General features: G+C 38.7%; 2 protein-coding genes across 2 annotated transcripts; one reads left to right on the plus strand and one right to left on the minus strand.

Annotated features, from left to right (window-relative positions):
* Positions 1-41: 41 nt before the first annotated feature.
* Positions 42-7,789, minus strand: LOC140930331 (transcription factor 15-like). Its single transcript, XM_073380012.1, has 3 exons — positions 7,572-7,789; positions 5,372-5,812; positions 42-1,349 (listed from the first exon to the last, which is right to left on the minus strand). The coding sequence occupies exons 1-3, from the start codon at positions 7,596-7,598 to the stop codon at positions 1,299-1,301; spliced, it is 519 nt and encodes a 172-aa protein (XP_073236113.1). The 5' UTR covers positions 7,599-7,789; the 3' UTR covers positions 42-1,298.
* Positions 7,790-12,847: 5,058 nt separating this feature from the next.
* LOC140930332 (transcription factor ATOH7-like) lies at positions 12,848-14,573 on the plus strand. Its single transcript, XM_073380013.1, has 2 exons — positions 12,848-13,296; positions 14,107-14,573. The coding sequence occupies exons 1-2, from the start codon at positions 12,927-12,929 to the stop codon at positions 14,127-14,129; spliced, it is 393 nt and encodes a 130-aa protein (XP_073236114.1). The 5' UTR covers positions 12,848-12,926; the 3' UTR covers positions 14,130-14,573.
* The last annotated feature ends 4,630 nt before the right edge of the window (positions 14,574-19,203 follow it).

The following is a 19,203-nucleotide window of genomic DNA, read 5'->3' on the forward strand; positions in this document are numbered from 1 at the left end:
TGGATCCTTTCTTGAGATCGTATCGGAAGTAATTAACCAAGCAGAATTCGACGCTAAACATAGCGTTAAATGGTTCAAACACGCAACATTCTAGCTTCACTCCTAGCCAAGGAGTAGAACTAAGTCAACATACACTGGCTACCATAAAAACGAAAGAACCAAACCAAACACGTGAGCTAGCCAGGGGAAACCCCAAGGTGTGAAAAAAATGGTCTTACCATGAAGACACCTGCTCTCAATAATTTTACGCAGCAACATATTAAAAAAATGAGATTACTTAATTTCAAGGGATTACGTCACGCTGTTTACCATTTGTTAAAAAAGCTAAAACGTGTCCAGGTATTAGTCGCGTTACATAAATAATGGTCCAGTTTTGTTACCAGGCATTGAAACAAGTGTTTCCTGTCGTCTGTTGCTATTGATGGCAAGAAAGGACATGGATTGGGACTTGAAAAAAATGGGCCAACGTATTAACGTTTTAAAGCTATGCCTGCGAAAATTACCAAAATAAAATTATAGTTTGTGCTCCATGATAAAACTACAGGAACATTTTGTGTATGGTTAAATGCACTACGAAATGACTTCAGCACAGAATTGACCTAAAACAGTAATATCCTCGTGGCATACCCCCTTTATGGAACATTAACAAATCTTACGCTAAAGAACTGTCCCCTGTGCCGGGGAAAAACTGATTAACAGAACACTTGGGCGTAAACATAGTAACAAAAGAAACTCTCAGTCTATTGCTTGTTTTAGTTTAGGGCATTATATAACTGAAGTTTTCTCATGATAAATCTCTTTGCTATCGGACACTGAAAATTAAAAAGGTCTGTTTCAACCCCAAAATGCCAATTCAGCCCTGCAGGCCAAAGTCTGATTCAGCCCCTTCTGGAGCGATTTGCGCACAATTTAGGCCAAAACAGCTCAATCAAAAGGCTATTCCATGGGGCCCATTTTAGCCCTTGGGTACAGATCAGCACTAGGTAGTTAGACTGTATTGGCCCTGATTTAAAGGAGCCAAATTAGACACAAAAATAGGACCGTATTTTACTCACCGAAAGGCCCCATTTTTAGGGCTAAAACAGATCTTTCTGATTTACAGTGAAGACGAGGATGGTGAGGGATAGGCAGGGGCTCTCTTTTTATGCCCCACACGTCATGCAGCGGGTTGAGAGCTTACTCATGGGTAAGCATGACCTTAAAATATGTTCCTTATAGATCTAAATGAACGCGTTGCCAACAGATGTAAACAGCGACTTTTAAGGAGGAGAAGACTCAGCAAATGCTCCCAGAAATTATTACAGTCCTTGTGAATGCACTCTGTTATTTCCACCTTCCTCTTTTGACACCTAAAATGAGGGAAACAGAACTGATCTATCAAACCCAAATTCCAAGTGGACATGACAATAAACCATATTAAATGGTATTTACGATACCCTTCATGCACACTAGGAAGGATTCATGGAATAGGACAATTCCAGGTGGTTTCCTAGAAGACCGGAAAAGGCCGTTGCCTTAACCCTAACAAATTTCCTACCTCCCAACCCGGGGTGAACCCTGACGAAAAACCCCTACCCACCCAGTAGCAATGAAACCAAGATGGCCTCCTCATTTATGAGCTCACGATTTAACTAAGCAGTCTAAGAACATCAGGGAACAGCCTTAGGTTCTATTTCGGAATAATTGATGTATTCGGCAACTAAAATTACCTGACTAATAACAACAAAGACAAATAAGAGATCTACCGATCGAAAGCCTTGACAATACACGCTACCTGTGGTAAACGCGGGAGATTAGAACGCATGCAAGATGACCATGTTTTGCCTTTCTCCCGTCCAATTGCTGAAGATAGCAGTGTTTGTTCTTACAGCAGAATGACGTGGGAAAACCAGGGCGTAGTTAACTCAGTCTATAAATTGAACGGGGGAAAACGGAGAACAAAATCGAGCGCTTTTTTATGTCGTGATTGGCAGCTGATAGGAAGCTTCAGTCGCTAGACGTTTTGTTCCTTCACGACGCCATGTAATTTCTGCTGTAATGGTTTTTACAGATGTTAAACTGATGTTGACGTGATGGTGTTTTCAAAGAACACCGCCTGGCATCACGCTATAGGCATGCCAAACATTAGATTGATAGTGGTGTCTGAATGGAAAAGTCCGGAAGAATAGCAATTATTACCAAATAATAACACTCAGCACAACTTGGCACTCTGAAAGCATTTTCTCCACTACTTTTAAGTCAGTTCAAGAGTCTTTTTACCAAATTTTTCTCATAAAGTGAAGCTTTAGATACACACGGCGTCTGTATAGAGGAAAACGAAGAAAAAAGCAAAGAGAACGGTTAGGAATGTTTAAGAAGGAGCAAAAAAATGTTCTCATCTTGAAGACGTTAACTGCTTGACCGGAAAAGTTTTTCATCTTCTATACAGACGGCTTCTATTAAATGTACATTAAAAATGGAAAAAATAACTTTGAATGAATCACAGTAGTCTAATTGCAGTCTGAAAAATCATACCCGCCAAACACTTGATTATACAAAACAAGGGGAGCAAGGGATGGCGCAGTGGTGAGAGCGGTCGCCTCCCACCAATGTGGCCCTGGTTCAAATCCGGGCGTCGTCGCCATTTGTGGGTTGAGTTTGTTGGTGGTTCTCTTCCTTGCTCCGAGAGGTTTTTCTCCTCGTATTCCGGTTTCCCCCTTTCCTCAAAACCAACATATCCAAATTTCAATTCGCCCAGGAATCAGGTAGACGAAGAACCACTTTATGGATGTGCTACCTCCAAATCATTACTATCATTTTATTATATTAGCTCTTCACAAAACTACTTCATATTTATATGAAGTGCCTTTGACCAAATCAACGACCTAGGGCTTATCCTAACTAAGTTATAGTCATTTGATTTGAGCCGTGTATCTGCGTAACTAAGTAAAGTGTCTTATTTGCCAATTCAAAAGAATGGTTATTGTAATTAGTAAACTGAAGTCTTGAAAACGATACAATTCTCATACTAGAAATCTAAGCCAGCGATCTTTCTTGTTAAACGACTGAGCGCATTTAAGGCTAGCCAGTGCTGTTTCTTTTCTTTGCCCTTGCTAAAGAGTTATAGCCGCTGAACCAATACCACGAAATTCAATTAAAGCAAAACACTTTGCAAATGAAAAACCACTAAATATGATAAAGGGGAGAAATAAAAAATATACAAAGTATCGTAACAAACAGTAAAAAATAAGAACACGCAGATCCAAAAAGGCTGGACAATGTGTGAGGTACAAGGATCTGCCAGTGAACAAGGTGGTCTTATGAGAGCCCAAACACGGCCAGGCTTCGCAAGGGGACAAACATTCAAGTACATCAGTTCCCTCAAAGGGAACAAACCTCTCTCAAGTTTAGAGCGTGTATCGTACGATAGTGCCATGTAAAACGCTCAAGGAGACTCGAAAGGATGATGATGATGATGATGATAATGGTGATGATGATGATGAATTCAGTGTGTGGTAAGCAGTAACCTTTGACCAGGAGGCAGCCACCACGGAGAGGCTTTGTGACTATTTTAATAAACTGATGAAGTAGATGAAATCTATGTGTCGGTAAATAATAACATGATGCAAGTAGATTTAAATTACGTGATTAAGATTTACACGGAAAAGCAAAAGGATGGCATTAAAAAACAGAGATTATCCGATTTATGGATCTGCGATACGATCGTCCAGTGTGCCCTCGATCTCATTTCACCATTTGTTTTTGTCATTTTCAGTTGGAAACTAGAGTTGATTTTATTGGCCGATGAGATTTTCCTCTTGTTCGCAGCTGCTTGCATATTAGCAATATTATGTCACTGAACTTGAGATTTATGCTTTTGCTGCAGTGAAATCATAACTTGTTGACTGGGATTCTCAACCCTACCCCTTCTGTCAGCTGGTAAAAGACCAGTTGCGAGCTACAATCAATGTTCTAAAAATGCTCTCACTGAAGCACTTCTAAACTTTTCCCTCGTGGGTTTAAGTTGGTTCTGACTTTTTTTGATTCTGTGGATGGAATGTGTAGCCACTGCAATGAAAGCTACTATCACAGCACTATCCTGTGCTACTATTTATTGTGCTTTGCAAGGTGGTCGATCTGAGATCTCCTGTTGTGACCTTTTCAATCAGAAAGCTACTGAGCAGTTCTTTACAGTGGTGCCATTTATAATGCTTAAGGTGGTCGTTCTGAATCTCACTGTGTCCATTCAAACGAAAGCAAGTTCATATGGTTATAGCATAGCTCTCTAACACATGAGGTTTCGAAAAATAGCGTAAAACTAGCTCCACGCCACTCTTCAATTTTGTTTGTTTTACTATAATTTGTGGCCGCTAATGAATTTTCAGCTGCAAAGTTTAGCTGAGTTTTTTTTTTTTTAACCAAAGCACAAAACGAAGGAAATTGACTCTATTAACATGTTATGTAAAAGGCTCCACCTCTTAGACCCCAAGACTCGTTTGCTGATATACACTCATATTGAATCGATGAAACATCATTTCAGAACGCAGCATTGCGCCAAGGGTTTGCCTAGAAATGAACACTCTCATTTCCGTTTTGCATCGAAACGGAGATTAACGCGCGCAAAAAACTGTCTCATGAGCGGTTTAAGGGATTAACCTGATAAAAATCCGCTACATTTGACAACACACTTTGCTTTATACACAAACCGGCGATGCAATGAAAACATTTTGATACGCTTAAGGTCCTTAACTTAACCTTTACAGATATCATCACCACACTATTTCAACCCACAGGGACCGAAGTAAGGGAAAATTTTACGTCACAGAAAATGCTAGAGAAAATGACCGATAATTTCGAGATCCACGCATTTTTTCAGGGAAGACAAAAGTAGGAGAAAAGAGCCTCAAGTGGCATAATGTTGTTCAAGGTGCTTCTAACTTTAAGTCTGCGGACGTAACTCGTCACTCCGTCAATTGAAAACTACGTGCAGTAATGTGGCGTGGTTCACTGTGCTGTACAAATTGATTCTAACGGCTTTTAGTTGAGTCAAGCTATAGCCAAGAGCATGAAATTCTCTGACGTGCTTGTTACACGCTGTTCAAGCTGTCTACAGCTAATTCTAACGGTAAAATCCTAAAAAGTGACCATAAGTCCTTCTTTACAATGACGTTTATAATGTATCGATATATCAACAAATAAAAGCCAATAAGCGGAGCTTTCCCGTTATCCTTTTGGTCTCGCCCATCGCGAAACTAAAATTTTTGTTCCTTATACTATGAGCAAATTATGCCACAATTTAAGAGACCTTCACTGGGATAACGCCTTAAGCTCCCCGTGGTACTGTGGAAAAAGAATAGAAGACTCGCTGTTTTTGCGTCTATGAATCACTTACCGCTTTAAGTAAGCTCAAACAAAATGTACACACTCTTGAGGACGACGATGGTGCAATCTCCCCGGAATGTTCAGCCACCTTAGCAACATTCGGACATTGTGTTCCATTGACAAGCATCGAGCCCAAATGGGCGATATAGCTCGAAGCAAGGCGAAGTGTCTCTATTTTTGAAAGTTTTCTGTCAGAAGGTTCAGTTGGTATGAGGACCCGTAGGGCGCTGAAAGCGGAATTCACGCTATGAGTTCTACTTCGTTCGCGTGCGTTCGCGGCTTGTCGTTGCTTGCTAAGACCTGTCAGCCGCGGCCTCCTTCGTTTTTTCTTGCTGTTTTTTGATCCGTTTTCTACATCAGAGCCATGGTGCTTGGGTGACGAGTCGTAATCCTCTGAATCCGTAGCATTGAGGTCCGCTAGCCTTGCCCGTTGTTTTCTTTTTCGCGATCCCTCCATAGTTAAAATAAAGCAAATACGTTAACAAAACATTAAAGAGACGAGCTGGGGTTTGTGTCAAAACCAGCTTCAGGTGTGTTAGGCTTTAAAACTTTTCAACAAGATGAAAAAGTAACCCGCAATTTTAGATCCAGAGTTTAAAAATATAAAGTGATAAGTCAGGAGGAGGTTGTAATTTTAATACTTGGCGGCGTTTTTGACGAACCACGGGAAATCAATACCACCAATCAGTTGTCCAATCAAAACTACAGGATCAGTTATCTCATTGTCTAAAAGCGAAGATATCCGGGGGGGTACTCCTGTATATAAGTCATCAAGGTATGTGCCGCCCCAAAGGGTATGGCTTTTGTGCCTCAAGAAATCTTTTTGTTTGCCTTCTAATCTAAGTAATGATGACATAATTTCTCAGAGACCCGGCCTAAAACTGGTATGAATTTCAGAAGCCAGGTCTAAAAGCTGGTGTGGAAAATGACGTTTCTTGGTCTGAAATAGGTCAGGATTTGGAGAACCGGGCGGCACACCCCTGCCAAAAATTCCCAGGAGTACCCCCCGGGGAAGATCCTAACCGAACATCAAAGGTTGTTGACGACATAATTACTGTGAAGACCTCAGAGGGCAAGCAAGGCTGTCTCGTCATTAATTTTAGTCAAACGACTTAGTGGTTTGCGACAGTTTAGAAGCTACAAATTGACTTTAATACATGGAGGGTGTTGAAGACGAGAATTTGTCCCAATTGGCACGTGAATTGGAAGGGAAACAGTCGAAAATTCCATGATGGAGGTGCATGCCTTTATCATGTGATGTTTTCATCTGCTCCACAATATTCTGTAAACTTACTTCCCCTGACTATCAACGAATAATTGAAGCAAGGAGGGGTTAGAAAGAATTAGCGGGGAATGAAAAACATTGCTGATCGAAACGAGTGCGAGCTTTCATGCCATTAATTGATCTCATTAGTTCAAGTGAACTGATCAATATATGAGTATCAACTTGAGGACTTGGGAGTTCGACTGAAGAGGTTTCCACTCGAATTGACTTGTCCCACTAGTAGATTCGCTGGCATTTCTTCATGTGAACTGCAAACGCTTTTAAACTTTATTTGAGTGAAGCAAAACATTCCGGCTTTTATTTTCTTTCGTCCTAACCGCGAGCTTTTCGGAAAACCGAAGTGGGATAAACCATAAACCATAAACCATGGTTTTCTATATCTGAAGCTCAGAACGATGAAGCATGTGACGCTAAAATCTCACATTTGAGACAAGATTTTGGTGTTTTAATGTTTAGAGGCATTTGTGCTAATCCCTACATTCATTTCCAGTCTTTTAAAGGTAAAAATACCACTACTCCAGACAAAACAACTACTGCACACGTACTCTAATAATACCACGAATCATAGCAAAACACCAGAGGATTGTTAAGAGAATGACCTTGAACACCTTAAAGAAGCGATGAAATTATTAATATAATTATTATGTTAAGCAATTACAAAGGTTTAACTCAAGTGCCCACTTGAGCACACCATCCTGTTCTTATTATGAATATGCATGAAAGACTCTGCGTAACATCTTGATTCAGTGAGCGAAAACTGAACTTTCAGTTTCCTTGAGATAAATAGAACCTGTATATACTAATTGTATGTAATTCAGTTCCAACTTCAAAAATAGCGAACAGTCGTGATCTTTGATTACCCAAGTGAATGACTAGCAAATCGGAGTTTAGAGAAGACTTTGAACTGAACTTGAGCTAGACATACCTTCCTGATGCATGCGTCGACCTCCATTTCAAGCGAACAAGATGTTCAACTCTCCTGTCCCAAACGAGCGCCTTAAGAGCTCTTTCAAGGGAATAGAAGTCTTTCGGATTCCCAGCTTAATGTAACTCACGCAGTATACAGGACTAAGAGTAACAGGCTCTCGGTACGTCTAAGTTCCAGTGAAATAGTCTAGATCGATCGCTACCGCTGAAACCTTCCAGCTGCAACCGGATATGGGGAACTATAATTATTTGACGTCAGAATGCAACGAAATTTTTCTGTTAATAATTACTCCTGTTTCTCATTTCCTGTCATTAGCAGGTACGATTTATCCTTTCCATTTCTTACTTTCATTTACATTTCCTTTCCTTTCATCTGTGGTCCTTCCCACAAAACCGCCGCCGGCAAATGAGGCTTGTTAATAGAACAGGGGCACCCAACGAGAACATAGTTCAAAACCACTTAAACATAGCATTGTTAAACGTGTTTTAGTATTTAAACGGTAGATGTAGGCATATTTTCATCCCCTAAAAATTCTTCATTTGTTCGGCTTTCTTAGCTGAAAGTCTATTGATCCGAAAATTATAGGGATCAAACTTTACCCTTTCGAAAATTTCAGCCACAAAAAAGGCTCCCGAAAATTCTAGGTGACCTTTTTAGGGTAAAAATCCGTTAAAAATGGTCAATTATGCCATTTTTTAGATGTTCGAAAATCCTAAGAGAGGCAGGCAATCAAGGAAATTTACAACAAATGTTCCGAAAATTCTAGATCTCAAATCGTCTTCCAAACAGATATTTTCCGAAAATTGACGTTGGGTGCCCATGATAGAAGTCGTCAGGGTCGCTGCTTTTGTCAGGAGTTGGTGGAGAAATTCTTTCCGTAACGGTGTTCAAAACTGCAATTACAGTTGAAAAACTGGTTTGTAAGGTTAACCTCTATCCAGGTTTTTAAAAAACGTATTATTTCAACAATAATTAACAACAACAACATGCACAGTATTATTCAGTCTACAAACAACAACAAATAACATAATTTTATTCAGGGAGTGTTCTCTTGTCCCTATCCAATAATTGCATTATCATGCACTTAAATCACTATCTTAATTTTGATTGGTTGTAAGAAACTACTGTTCATTTTTTCATCCAGCTAGCCTCATCTCTACAGCCATAAGAGAGAAGAAGCCATAATAATGTTTCCTAGTAAAGCGAGAGCCGATAGCCCTCGAGCATGCATGCGAAGTTTATAATTTTGTCGGAATAAATCACACGTGGCTTCCATGAGGATTGGTAAACGAAGTGGAGGGTCTGAATGGGGGGTCCACATGTCGGTTGTCGGTTAAAACTTTTGACCTTTGTCAATTGTCGGTAAATCTAGGTTAATGATTAAAAAACAAGTTAATAATAAATGTTCGTTAATTAATTCACACAGTTTAAACTCTATACAAGGGTAACAGTTTTTCATTCCGCGTAGATTAATCATTTGATTACAATGGAACCTAATGTAATTCCTGCTTTGCTTAAGCCATGTCCGTTGGTTAATATTTTTCCTGTCGGTAGTCGGTAATTTATTTCTCGTTTTGTCGGTAGTCAGTTATATTTTTCGCCGTTTGTCGCTGGTCGGTTAACCCCATTCAGACCCTCGAAGTGTGATCTTACTTTGGCCATACGATATTCCCCTCTTTCTACCGCATACCGGTTTGGTGTTCTCATTGATTAGCAACAAAGCATCGAGTAAACAAAACTGCCACAACCAGGCCCGGTTGTTTTATCGGCGATGTTAGCTGTCAATAAATGCTTTTAGCGACGAATCTCGCGGCGAGTACTTTTAAGAAAAAAAAGAAGCAATTTGCAACATTAGGTAATAGCCCGGAGGGGGGCGGGGGGGGGGGGGGTTACTTGGGTTAATTTTTGCTGTGTATGTGCCGCTGGCCTCTCAGAGCCCCTATCCCATTATAGTCTGTTCTGTGGCCAATTATAGACCCCCATCTTAGTCAATTTTGGGCAAATATGTAATTTTCGCAATCCCAGCTTAGTCACTTTCTATTTTTACGAATTGACCCATTTTTTAGATTGAATGAAGAACACTTTACTTCTCACCTACAGTACAAACATTCTGGTACGTTTGCTAACCGTAAACATAAAGAACTGTCTTACGGTAATCATGTCGGCGAAAAAGCAATGGTACGCAGAAGACGATTTCTCAAAATTTACTCATTACAATTTTGTGATATTTGGCAGGATTTTTATTTTTATCGTATTTTAAACCATGAGAACTTTAAAATGGAAGTTGAACAGGCCAATTTTGTGACACATGTAATAATTACAGTGCAATTATAAAAACCCGTCGGTTAAGATTTGGTCAAATAAGTTTCAAATGGTAATTATTAATTATAGTGAGCTGTGTGCAAGTTTATAGGAAAATCTAATGAGCGAATTTTATGTAAACTGAGTAAAAGTGAAATTGTATGGTTGTATTCAATCTTTCTTGTTGCCATGGAAACTTCGAAAACGTCAAATTTTAGCTGTCAATCAAAATCTTTCATCAGTATGTTTTTCACTTGCCAAGTTTCAGCTTTTGAGCTGCAACCTTTCTCTTGCCATGATTTGGCAAATGACGTACTCACAAACGGCCAAAACTGTGTTCAGCTACCTTAAATGAAATTACCACTGAAATTACCACCGCCTCGTCACGTGGCCTTACCAATAACCTTAATTGAAAGCCACTGTATATATTATCTTGAAGACCTGTGAATAAAGGATCTGTCTGTCTGTCTGTCACCAGGATTCAACAAGTTTGAAATCTAACAGGAGCGTTTTTCTCCTTGAGAGTCTGCTAACGATGGTCTTGTCTTGCTTTAGTTACTATGCGAGTATCTACGCACGCATTATTAAGGACGGGTCAAGAAAAAAAGTAATTGAATTGAATTAATTTAACCGAGAACTGAACAATTGAAATTAATTGAATTGCCATCTTTTGATCGCCGTTCTGCACCAACGGCAGTGATTTTGTTCTATAAGCGAGTGTAGCCTTATAGCCCGGGGGGTTCTCCAGGGAATTTCTTGTTAGGGGTGTGCCCCCCCGTTCTCCAAATCCTGACCCTATTTCAGACCAAATGTCATTTCTCACACCCGTTCTCAAAACTGGCCTTTAGAATCCATACCCGTTTTCAGACCTGGCCTCTGAGAAATTGTCATCATTACTTAGATTAGAACAGCAACAAAAAAATTTCTTTAAAATCCACTTCGAATTCGCACATTTCTCTTTCTTTCTTACTCATTTGGAATTGAAACCATAAAAACGTTCATACACTCCCGTAGTTCCCTCGAAATCCATACCCGGTTCCAGACCAAAATGAGCAAAGTCTATACCCTTTTTCAGACCAAAACGGCGCGAGAACCCTACCCTTCAGGGCGGCACATACCTAAATGGCTTACATAAGGGAGTACCCCCTCCCCCCCCCCCGGGCCTTATAGTTCTAAGCAAGTGAAAATGAGCTATTCTCTCTATATCTCTCTTTGTTCTAGTTTAGTTTACTACACGGAAAAACGGAGGAGAAGAGGTATTGAGAGGCTGTCTCTATGAAGGATTATTTGGGGACAATTATCACACATGCATTCTTAACCCCAAAATTTTGTTGGTAACATATTTCACTCGGTTGACTATCCGGCAATTTGGTCTGAAGTAGCGGTCTTTAGACTCAGAAAATCAAGGGGTCGCACGATCACTAAATAAATTTCTCCTCGGTGCGAATGCACTGAGGCTAAGATCTTTTCAGCAGTGCTTTTGTACTGCGTAGAGTTTTGTTTGAGCATTAGTCAAACGACGTGAACAGGCCAAAAAATTGCCCCCTAAATAACAAACAATTGCACGGTGATTGAGTTCTTTTCAAAGTCATACAGAGTAACATTTATTTCTATAAAAAGAAGAATTGAGAAGTAAAGACACCTGTTTGAGTTTAAAATGTTATGCATTCAGTTTTTGTCCACGATTGGTTTGAATATAAGGTTGATTTACCGAAGAATATTTAGGATTAATGCAGTCTTTTTCTTAAAATATGCTTATGGTGAGTTTTTCGTGGCTACTTTTGGGTTTCATTTTAAACAAGCAAAGAATGCTACATTCATTTTACCAAGTGGTTATATCATCTCACGCTGTGTTATATTGATCTATTTTTTACAATTTATTTTTTTAAAATTATAAACAATCGCGAACCGTGGCCGTGTCATACCCATAGTTTCGCTTGTTTGCTACATGGGACCAGGCATGTTAAGATGATTTAGTCAAAAGCTGAATACAAAATCCACTTGGCTATCCGTACTTCTTATCTTTGTTAATGTCGTGACTTTTTTGTTTACTTAAGCATTATGTAAACGCTTATCTTATTAACAAGATAACGTTTTCTTCTTAGAGACAATTACCCTGTGTCAATAGCCGTGGCACCCGAATCGAGTACCAGAAGAAATTTTTAAAAAGTCCGCAGCTAAATATAGTTGCCTTGAAATATGTGGTAGACAAAGTCATGGTCACAACACAATTTATTATTTAAAGTTGACATTGTTTCTTGTAACAGGATGATCGATATTAGCCGTCGTCAGTGCCTTAATTATTGGTTTTACTTAACAATAAATTAATTAACGCTCCTCAGAACACGTTCTTACACCGACGGGTTAGAAAACGTTTGTTTTAGTACTTTTAAAACTCTTAGTCACGTTTTCGTTGGTTATCTTATATCACGGTGGTTGGTGACACAAGACCAATAGCCTGCCAATCGCACGCTGTACATTTGTACTGATCGAAGCCGCATCTTCACGCTTAGTGGGTATGGACACCCATCGTGTTAGTTTAGTAATTAGTTTATAATACCAAGTCGCCGCAAACTGTATCGAAAATGCGGGTGGGTAATACACACTTATGAATGCCAATTTTGACCCTTACATTCGCTTACGAAAGGTGCACAGTAGTTTAGAAAAAATCCTTAATCTATCTCCTGAGACTATCAGAATTAAAGTGTTAACGAGTCCCCTCAGCCGCAAGGTGTGATCTGATTGATTATCACCTCTTGCAAGCTGAAATTAAAAAGAACTGAAACTTTTTTTTAATCCAAAAGAATCCAAAGCTTACTGCAATTAAATTTCGTGAATCGCTCCAGAAAAATTACAGCTCGAAACAGTCGGAAACAAGGTCTAATAGCCACAGGAGGCTTTTGTTTTAACACCGAGTTTATTGCTTTGTATTGAGTCAAAAGACCCGTATCAGCGTATCCACGTGTGTCCAAATCTTTTATCCCGTGTAGATGTGTTGATATGCTGCTGTAGCTTTCGATAAACACAGATTTAACCCAGCTCAGGTCCGAAATGGACGTTGCACCCGTTGGCAAAGCAGTAGCCCAGCCCAAGAAGAAACCTCGGCGACGAGGACCGCGACTCACGGGCGTAAGCAAGCAGAGGCGAGTAGCTAATGCTAGAGAAAGGCGACGAGTGGAAATCTTAAACATGAACATCCAAATACTACGACATATGATCCCTCTTCCGCCCCAAGATAGGGAACCTTCCAAGACCGAAGTGATTTGGCTGGCAGTTGACTACATCACAGAGCTGACAAAAATGCTGGAAACCGCTGATAGATGGCAAGCTGAGCTGGAAAGGGTTGATGTGGACTCTCTTGATAGCTCGTCTCTTGATAGTCTTGACAGTTTAGAGGGCAGTCCACTTTTTAATTTTGAAGGTGAGGTTTTTTTTTTTAGGATAAATGTCGAGTTAAAGGCAACTACGATAGACAAGGAACTGAAGTGCCAATGGTTCATGAGTAGGATCGGCCGTAAATGAAGGGGCGACAAACTTTTGTCAAAGAAAGTCTTTTGCTTGCTTCAACTGCTTTGTAATCTTGATGTAAACCCTCGGATGCCGGCTTAGGAAGTAATGGCTCATATCATAACTCGTTAGGAAAAACAATTTTTAAATATTTTACTGCAAACTGGCCTTGTGAATTTCTCTTCCCAATCACCCCGAAATGAAAAAAAGTTACCGATCTCAGGAGCAATGACGCTGAAGAATTTCCCAAAATCATAAACAATTTTATTTATCGTTTCCACAGTGCGCTGCCTACGGGGTGCTTCTTGCTGTACGTAAAACTCATAATTGTTCATGGTGTACTACCGCGATAAATGAAAGAATCCCATAGTTCTTCAGTTGTTCAATCTAGTTCTTTCTATCTGATGAATGGAATTTCGTTGAGGACCGGTGCATTCTAGTTAACGGACTGCTCTTTTGCTGCCACAAATATTTGTCTTCGTCTTCTTTGAGAATGCGGTCGTGCGTGTCTCACCGATTTACGCTGTAAAAAGACGAAAAATCAATCAAAATCGTTTTGTCAATCAATCAAAATTTCTAATCTAATTTTGGTGGTTGGAAAAACCAACTAATCTAGCAGAAGAACACTTCTATCGTTGTCGGATGTTCAATGGTTTAATTGTCTACGACAACTATGATTGATTAAATGACAGAAAACTTTAATTTCTTTCTTTTTTTTTTACAGAATGTGTCCCATTGTCTTTCTGAGCCGGACAAGAACGGACCCTATAATTAGAAATATCAAACACAACATTTGAAGAACTGAGGGAGAAACTTTGCCTCATAGCTTAGCTTCAGAGTAGAACAACATCTAATATGTTTATAACGACTAATGCAAATTTAATGCAGTTGTCATAAGTTAATTGTTAAGGTCATCAAATAAGTATGGACTTTTTGCATAGGTTAACAACGATATTCTCAAAATTACCTTGTGGGGCTTGCCCATGAAAATCGTCTCCGTCTATTTTTTACTTGATATTCAAGTGTGAACTACGTTCTAGGAAACGTCCATAAAAGACACATATCGCAATTTATTAGAGTACTTAAAGCAGTATGCAATTAAGTGTGTATGTACATACGTACGTTATAAGAATACAGACTATATAGACGTCTTCGACGATCAAAAAAGGAAGACGTAGGAGTAACCTAACCCTATTTGGAATTCATAAGAGAGGTTTAGCAAAAACGGGTGCAATTCATGGGTAAATAAATGTACGCTTAACAATTGTCAATAAAAGATATTGAAAGTTATTACACCACTTAGAGAATGCTGTCTTGGGTGTTGACTTTAATGACATGGCTTCTATAAGCCTCCAGTCAGGCATACTGTAATTTATTTGAACAAAGTGTAACTTGAAGTATTGCACATAACTGTTGTTTAATTTTCCTCTTTCTAAAATCCAATTTGAGTGAACAATCGGAGAACAAAAAGGGGCAAAAATACGGTCACACATTACGTAATTTTTGTCTTAAAAGGAATGCAAGGTTATCCGAATACAATAACTGGAAGATAACTACTGAGTTATTAAACTTAACCCCACAACTGATAATGCCTCTGGGCAGGGAACAACGTTCGAGATATGTGTAATTATTTAACTAGTTTTTTTATTGCTGTAATGACGCAGTTAATTGAAAAGTTTCGAAAGCGTTTATTTGCATTGGGGGGGGGGGGGGGGGTTGTTTTTATTATTCTTACTGCGCAAAATCAATCACTGATTAAGAAATAGTTCGACAAAACTGGCCATAAATAACATGTTGATCAGATAACAGCGATATCTATCGCATCTCGAATTTTGTTATAAAATCAACGATCGATAACCCTTGTACTAACTTGTGTTGTTTTTTTGTTCAATATATTTGATTTGGGATTGATAACAATGCGAAGGGACATCCCACAGAGTCTCTGGGAGACTTATTTTCAGAGTGAATAAATCGGTTATATTGTAATGATCCATAAATAGCCTTTAAATTGACTTGCACTTTCTTGAAAATAGGTAGAACTTTATACTTTGTAATCATGTCTATCAATCAAGTAATAATAATAACGTGAGGTCTGAGAAGATTTCACTCTCGCTGTAGCTGGTCTACAACTGTATTCATAATTTTATGGCCTAGATTTTTGATGGTTTTTTTTTTTTTTTTTTTTTTTAAATTTGAAATGAAATGTTTTTAATTCGAATTGATTTTTCTTAGTTAAATTAACTTCTTTCTAAATTTTAAAAAAATTATTATTAGTATAGGTAATAGCATGATTTGTAGTGATATTTGGCATAAATACCACGAGTGATATTTCGAAATTGTTATACCTTATTTCACGAGCCGTTAGGCGAGTGAAATTTGAGACAATTTTGAAATATCACTCGTGGTATTTATGCCAAATATCGTACAAATCATGCTATTATTTGTTTATACTACTGCCCGCAAAAGGTTTGTAATTTTCACATGTAGGTATTTCAAATTAAGCTGAAATACCACTGCTCTAAGCCTATCAAATTGCAGTAATTTTTCATGTAGTAGTATAATTATTATTATTATTATTATTTTTATTATATTATAATTATTATTGAATGAGTTGTTATTTTTATGATTATGAAATGAGTTTTTTTTTAATTGAAATGAACAGGAGCTTATGAAATGAAATGACTTGTAAATAGGTTTAATAATTAGTTTTCTTATAAGAATTTATGGCAAATAAAGTACTTCTTTAGTAATAATAATAATAATAATAATAATAATAATAATAATGACTTTACTTCGTGTCAATGTATGTAGCTTAACAGTTAGCTAATTGGGGACACTTTCCTACGTACTGGCACACTTATCTATTAGACCTATTACAAGACTTTTAAATCGATGACCTTACCTAAAACTAAGTAAGGAAATGGAAATTAATGTACAAATTAATTTTTTAATTGAGCAGTGTGTAATAAATTGATTAAAAGGTCGAGCCATAGAAAAATGTCACCAATGTAACAGATTATTCTGAAGACACTTCTGATGCACGACTCAGTAACTTAAGACTGATACATTTAAAAATGTATTAACCAAAATATATAATTATTGTTCTCGAGGCTTAAGTTTTACATAATCATAGATCGATTTTATAATGCACCGGAATAATTGCAAATCGGAAATGTATTTCCGATGTAGTGAGAATTACTCACTGCTTATCTCGCCGTACTGAAGCGTTAAATAAGCTGAGCAATAAATGTTTACTGGATTCACGGATTCATTCTAATTTCTTTTCGTTGTATCGTTATATCATCCTTCTAACTTAAAAAGCCTAACTATGCGCGATCTCCTAGAATGGATGACTAACCGACTTAAACACTGATGTCTTAGTAACAAAGCTGAGAAGACAGCAAGACTCCTTGGACGAAAGGCTCGGCAAAATATGAAGCGAGGGCAAATCCTAACAGATAACGACCTTGGCTGATTTCAGAGAAAGCAACCAAGTTCGAACTTTGAATTCACCCCGGGGGGTACTCCTGGGAATTCTTAGTGGTGGTGTGCCACATGGTTCCTGAAATCCTGACCCGAATACAGACCAAAAACCGTAATTTTCCACACCCGTTTTCAGACTAGACCTCTAAAATCCATATCCGTTTTCAGACCTGGCCTTTAGGCAGAAATTATGTTATCATTACTTAGCCGTTAGAGCGCAAACAAAAAATTATTCTGAATCCATTTTGAATTCGCATTTTTCTCTTCCTTTCTTACTCATTTGGAATTGAAACGACAAATACGTTGATACATTCCATAGTTCCCTCGAAAACCATACCCGTTTTCAGACCAAAACGACGCAAAAACCCTAGCCGATGGGGCGGTACATACCTGTATGGCTTATATAAGGGAGTACTCCCCCCGGGGAATTCACCCTTAAAACATTGTGCGCAAACGATTCTTCTTCCAACCAACAGCCATCGAAACCCACACCGGCAAGCTGAGACTGTTGCTAATTTAAATTACCCAACACGTTTATGGCCTCACAGGTTAAGCCTCACACTGAGACAAAGTATGTGGGTTGAGATGACCAATGTGTAGATACAAGATACGTCTCTAGTCACTAAAGGACGTGAGAGATGTCTTCATTAAAACGTCTGGCTGTTATGGTGATGTTAAGTGCTTCTGGTCTGTACTACACGAATACCATTTTAAGACGGCAGCTTCGATCAGGCTCACGGTTCAGACGTTAAATTTTACTAAAACTTTTCTCTACTTTAGATACAGCCAATGGGTATGATAAGTAAGTAAGAACACTCTAAAAAAACATACACTAGCTTTTCACAAGCGCAAGGAAAACGTCTTTTTTGCTCGGTCCTGTTTGTCGTGATAACGGGGTATATTTTGGATTGGCATCGTCCTTTTAAAAGTAATTTCCAGGGCAAAAACGAAAGGAACAGAGGTCTGTGTGGGAACACTTTTTCCAATCGTACATGTGCATGCGCAAGGGATTTTTTAAATTTTGCTTAGTAATTGCCATTCCAAAGAGTGAAACGGTTCAAGTATTTATTTAGCACTATCAGCATATTCTCAGTCTCACAGGATGTCTTAAAGAAAACCCCCTGCTGGATGATGTTTAATCAACATAGAAGAGGGTATATAAATATTTAGGAATGTAAGTGCGCCTTCCCTACAGACATTAAATTTGTCAACTTGCTTCAATCATTTTTAAGGGTTTTATCTGGAACCTTTATCGTTAAAACAGCAAAATTGATATTAAATCAGAAAGATCACACTCTTAATTTTTCTTTAGATCTTTCTGGAGCTAACGGTGTTCCAATCTATTTATTTTGGTGGCAAGTTATTTATTGCATTGGTCTTTTGTACTTTTGTTTGAAGTCATTTGTGCTCTGTTGCCCTCAAAGACAGTCACTTTATTGCTTATTACTGATCCAAGACACTTACTTGAAGATGTATACCGAAAAGATATCAGTTTTCATGGGGAACTGATAGTGGCTTGGCTGCACAATCGATTACTTTGATAAGATTAGCCAGCGATGCAAGTATTGACCTGTGCTGATCATTAAACTGAGGTCGGCTTTTAACATTTTGTTTGTTGTGGTTAGTGACCGCAGAATTTCTCAGCTAGACCTAAACAATTATCACAATTGGACCTTTTTTCACCATCAACGCTTCAACATACCGCCGAAAACAACAAATAGACTTTCAAGTGCTGGCAGATCACGTTTATTTTCCTTACATGAAGTATAAGAAAAAGTACGCATTTTGCAAGGATAAAACTCTTTGATACATATCTTCAACGATTATACCCAAGACATCTACTTCTACTCTTTCGTGATTTCGGCAGGGACGCTTAGCAGTTCTCTCTCTCGATGAAAATTTGTGCAAAAAGGAAGACCAGAAGGAGGAAAAGGGTAAGACCTTGTTTCGCCTCTCTTCTTTCTCCTTCTCTTGGTCCCTTGCGCTTCGTCACCAGTCCCCCGCGTTTTTCGCTCGCGGGCTTTGTGGGAAAAACGAAGTGCCTGCGGAGGAGGCAAGTGATGTGACGTATACTGGGTCAGCAATGTCGGGGACACTTCGCATGTAATTGTTGCTGATGTTATTCTCTTCATGTTGTGAGCCTCAGTCATTGTCGTCACTGTCGATTAGTTGACCTTTCCTTTCCAAGAACTTAAGAGTCCAGGGAAAGAGTGTTTTAACACTCATCTACCTACCCCTCCCCTAACCCAACATTTCGCCTTAAGTGAGAAGTAATTGTCACTGCTGATTTAGGGGAGGGGTAGGTGGGCAGTTCCCCAGAAACCTAAATTGATCCCTT

The sequence above is a fragment of the Porites lutea genome, chromosome 3 (assembly GCF_958299795.1).
Source record: "Porites lutea chromosome 3, jaPorLute2.1, whole genome shotgun sequence".
NCBI classification, from domain to species: domain Eukaryota; kingdom Metazoa; phylum Cnidaria; class Anthozoa; order Scleractinia; family Poritidae; genus Porites; species Porites lutea.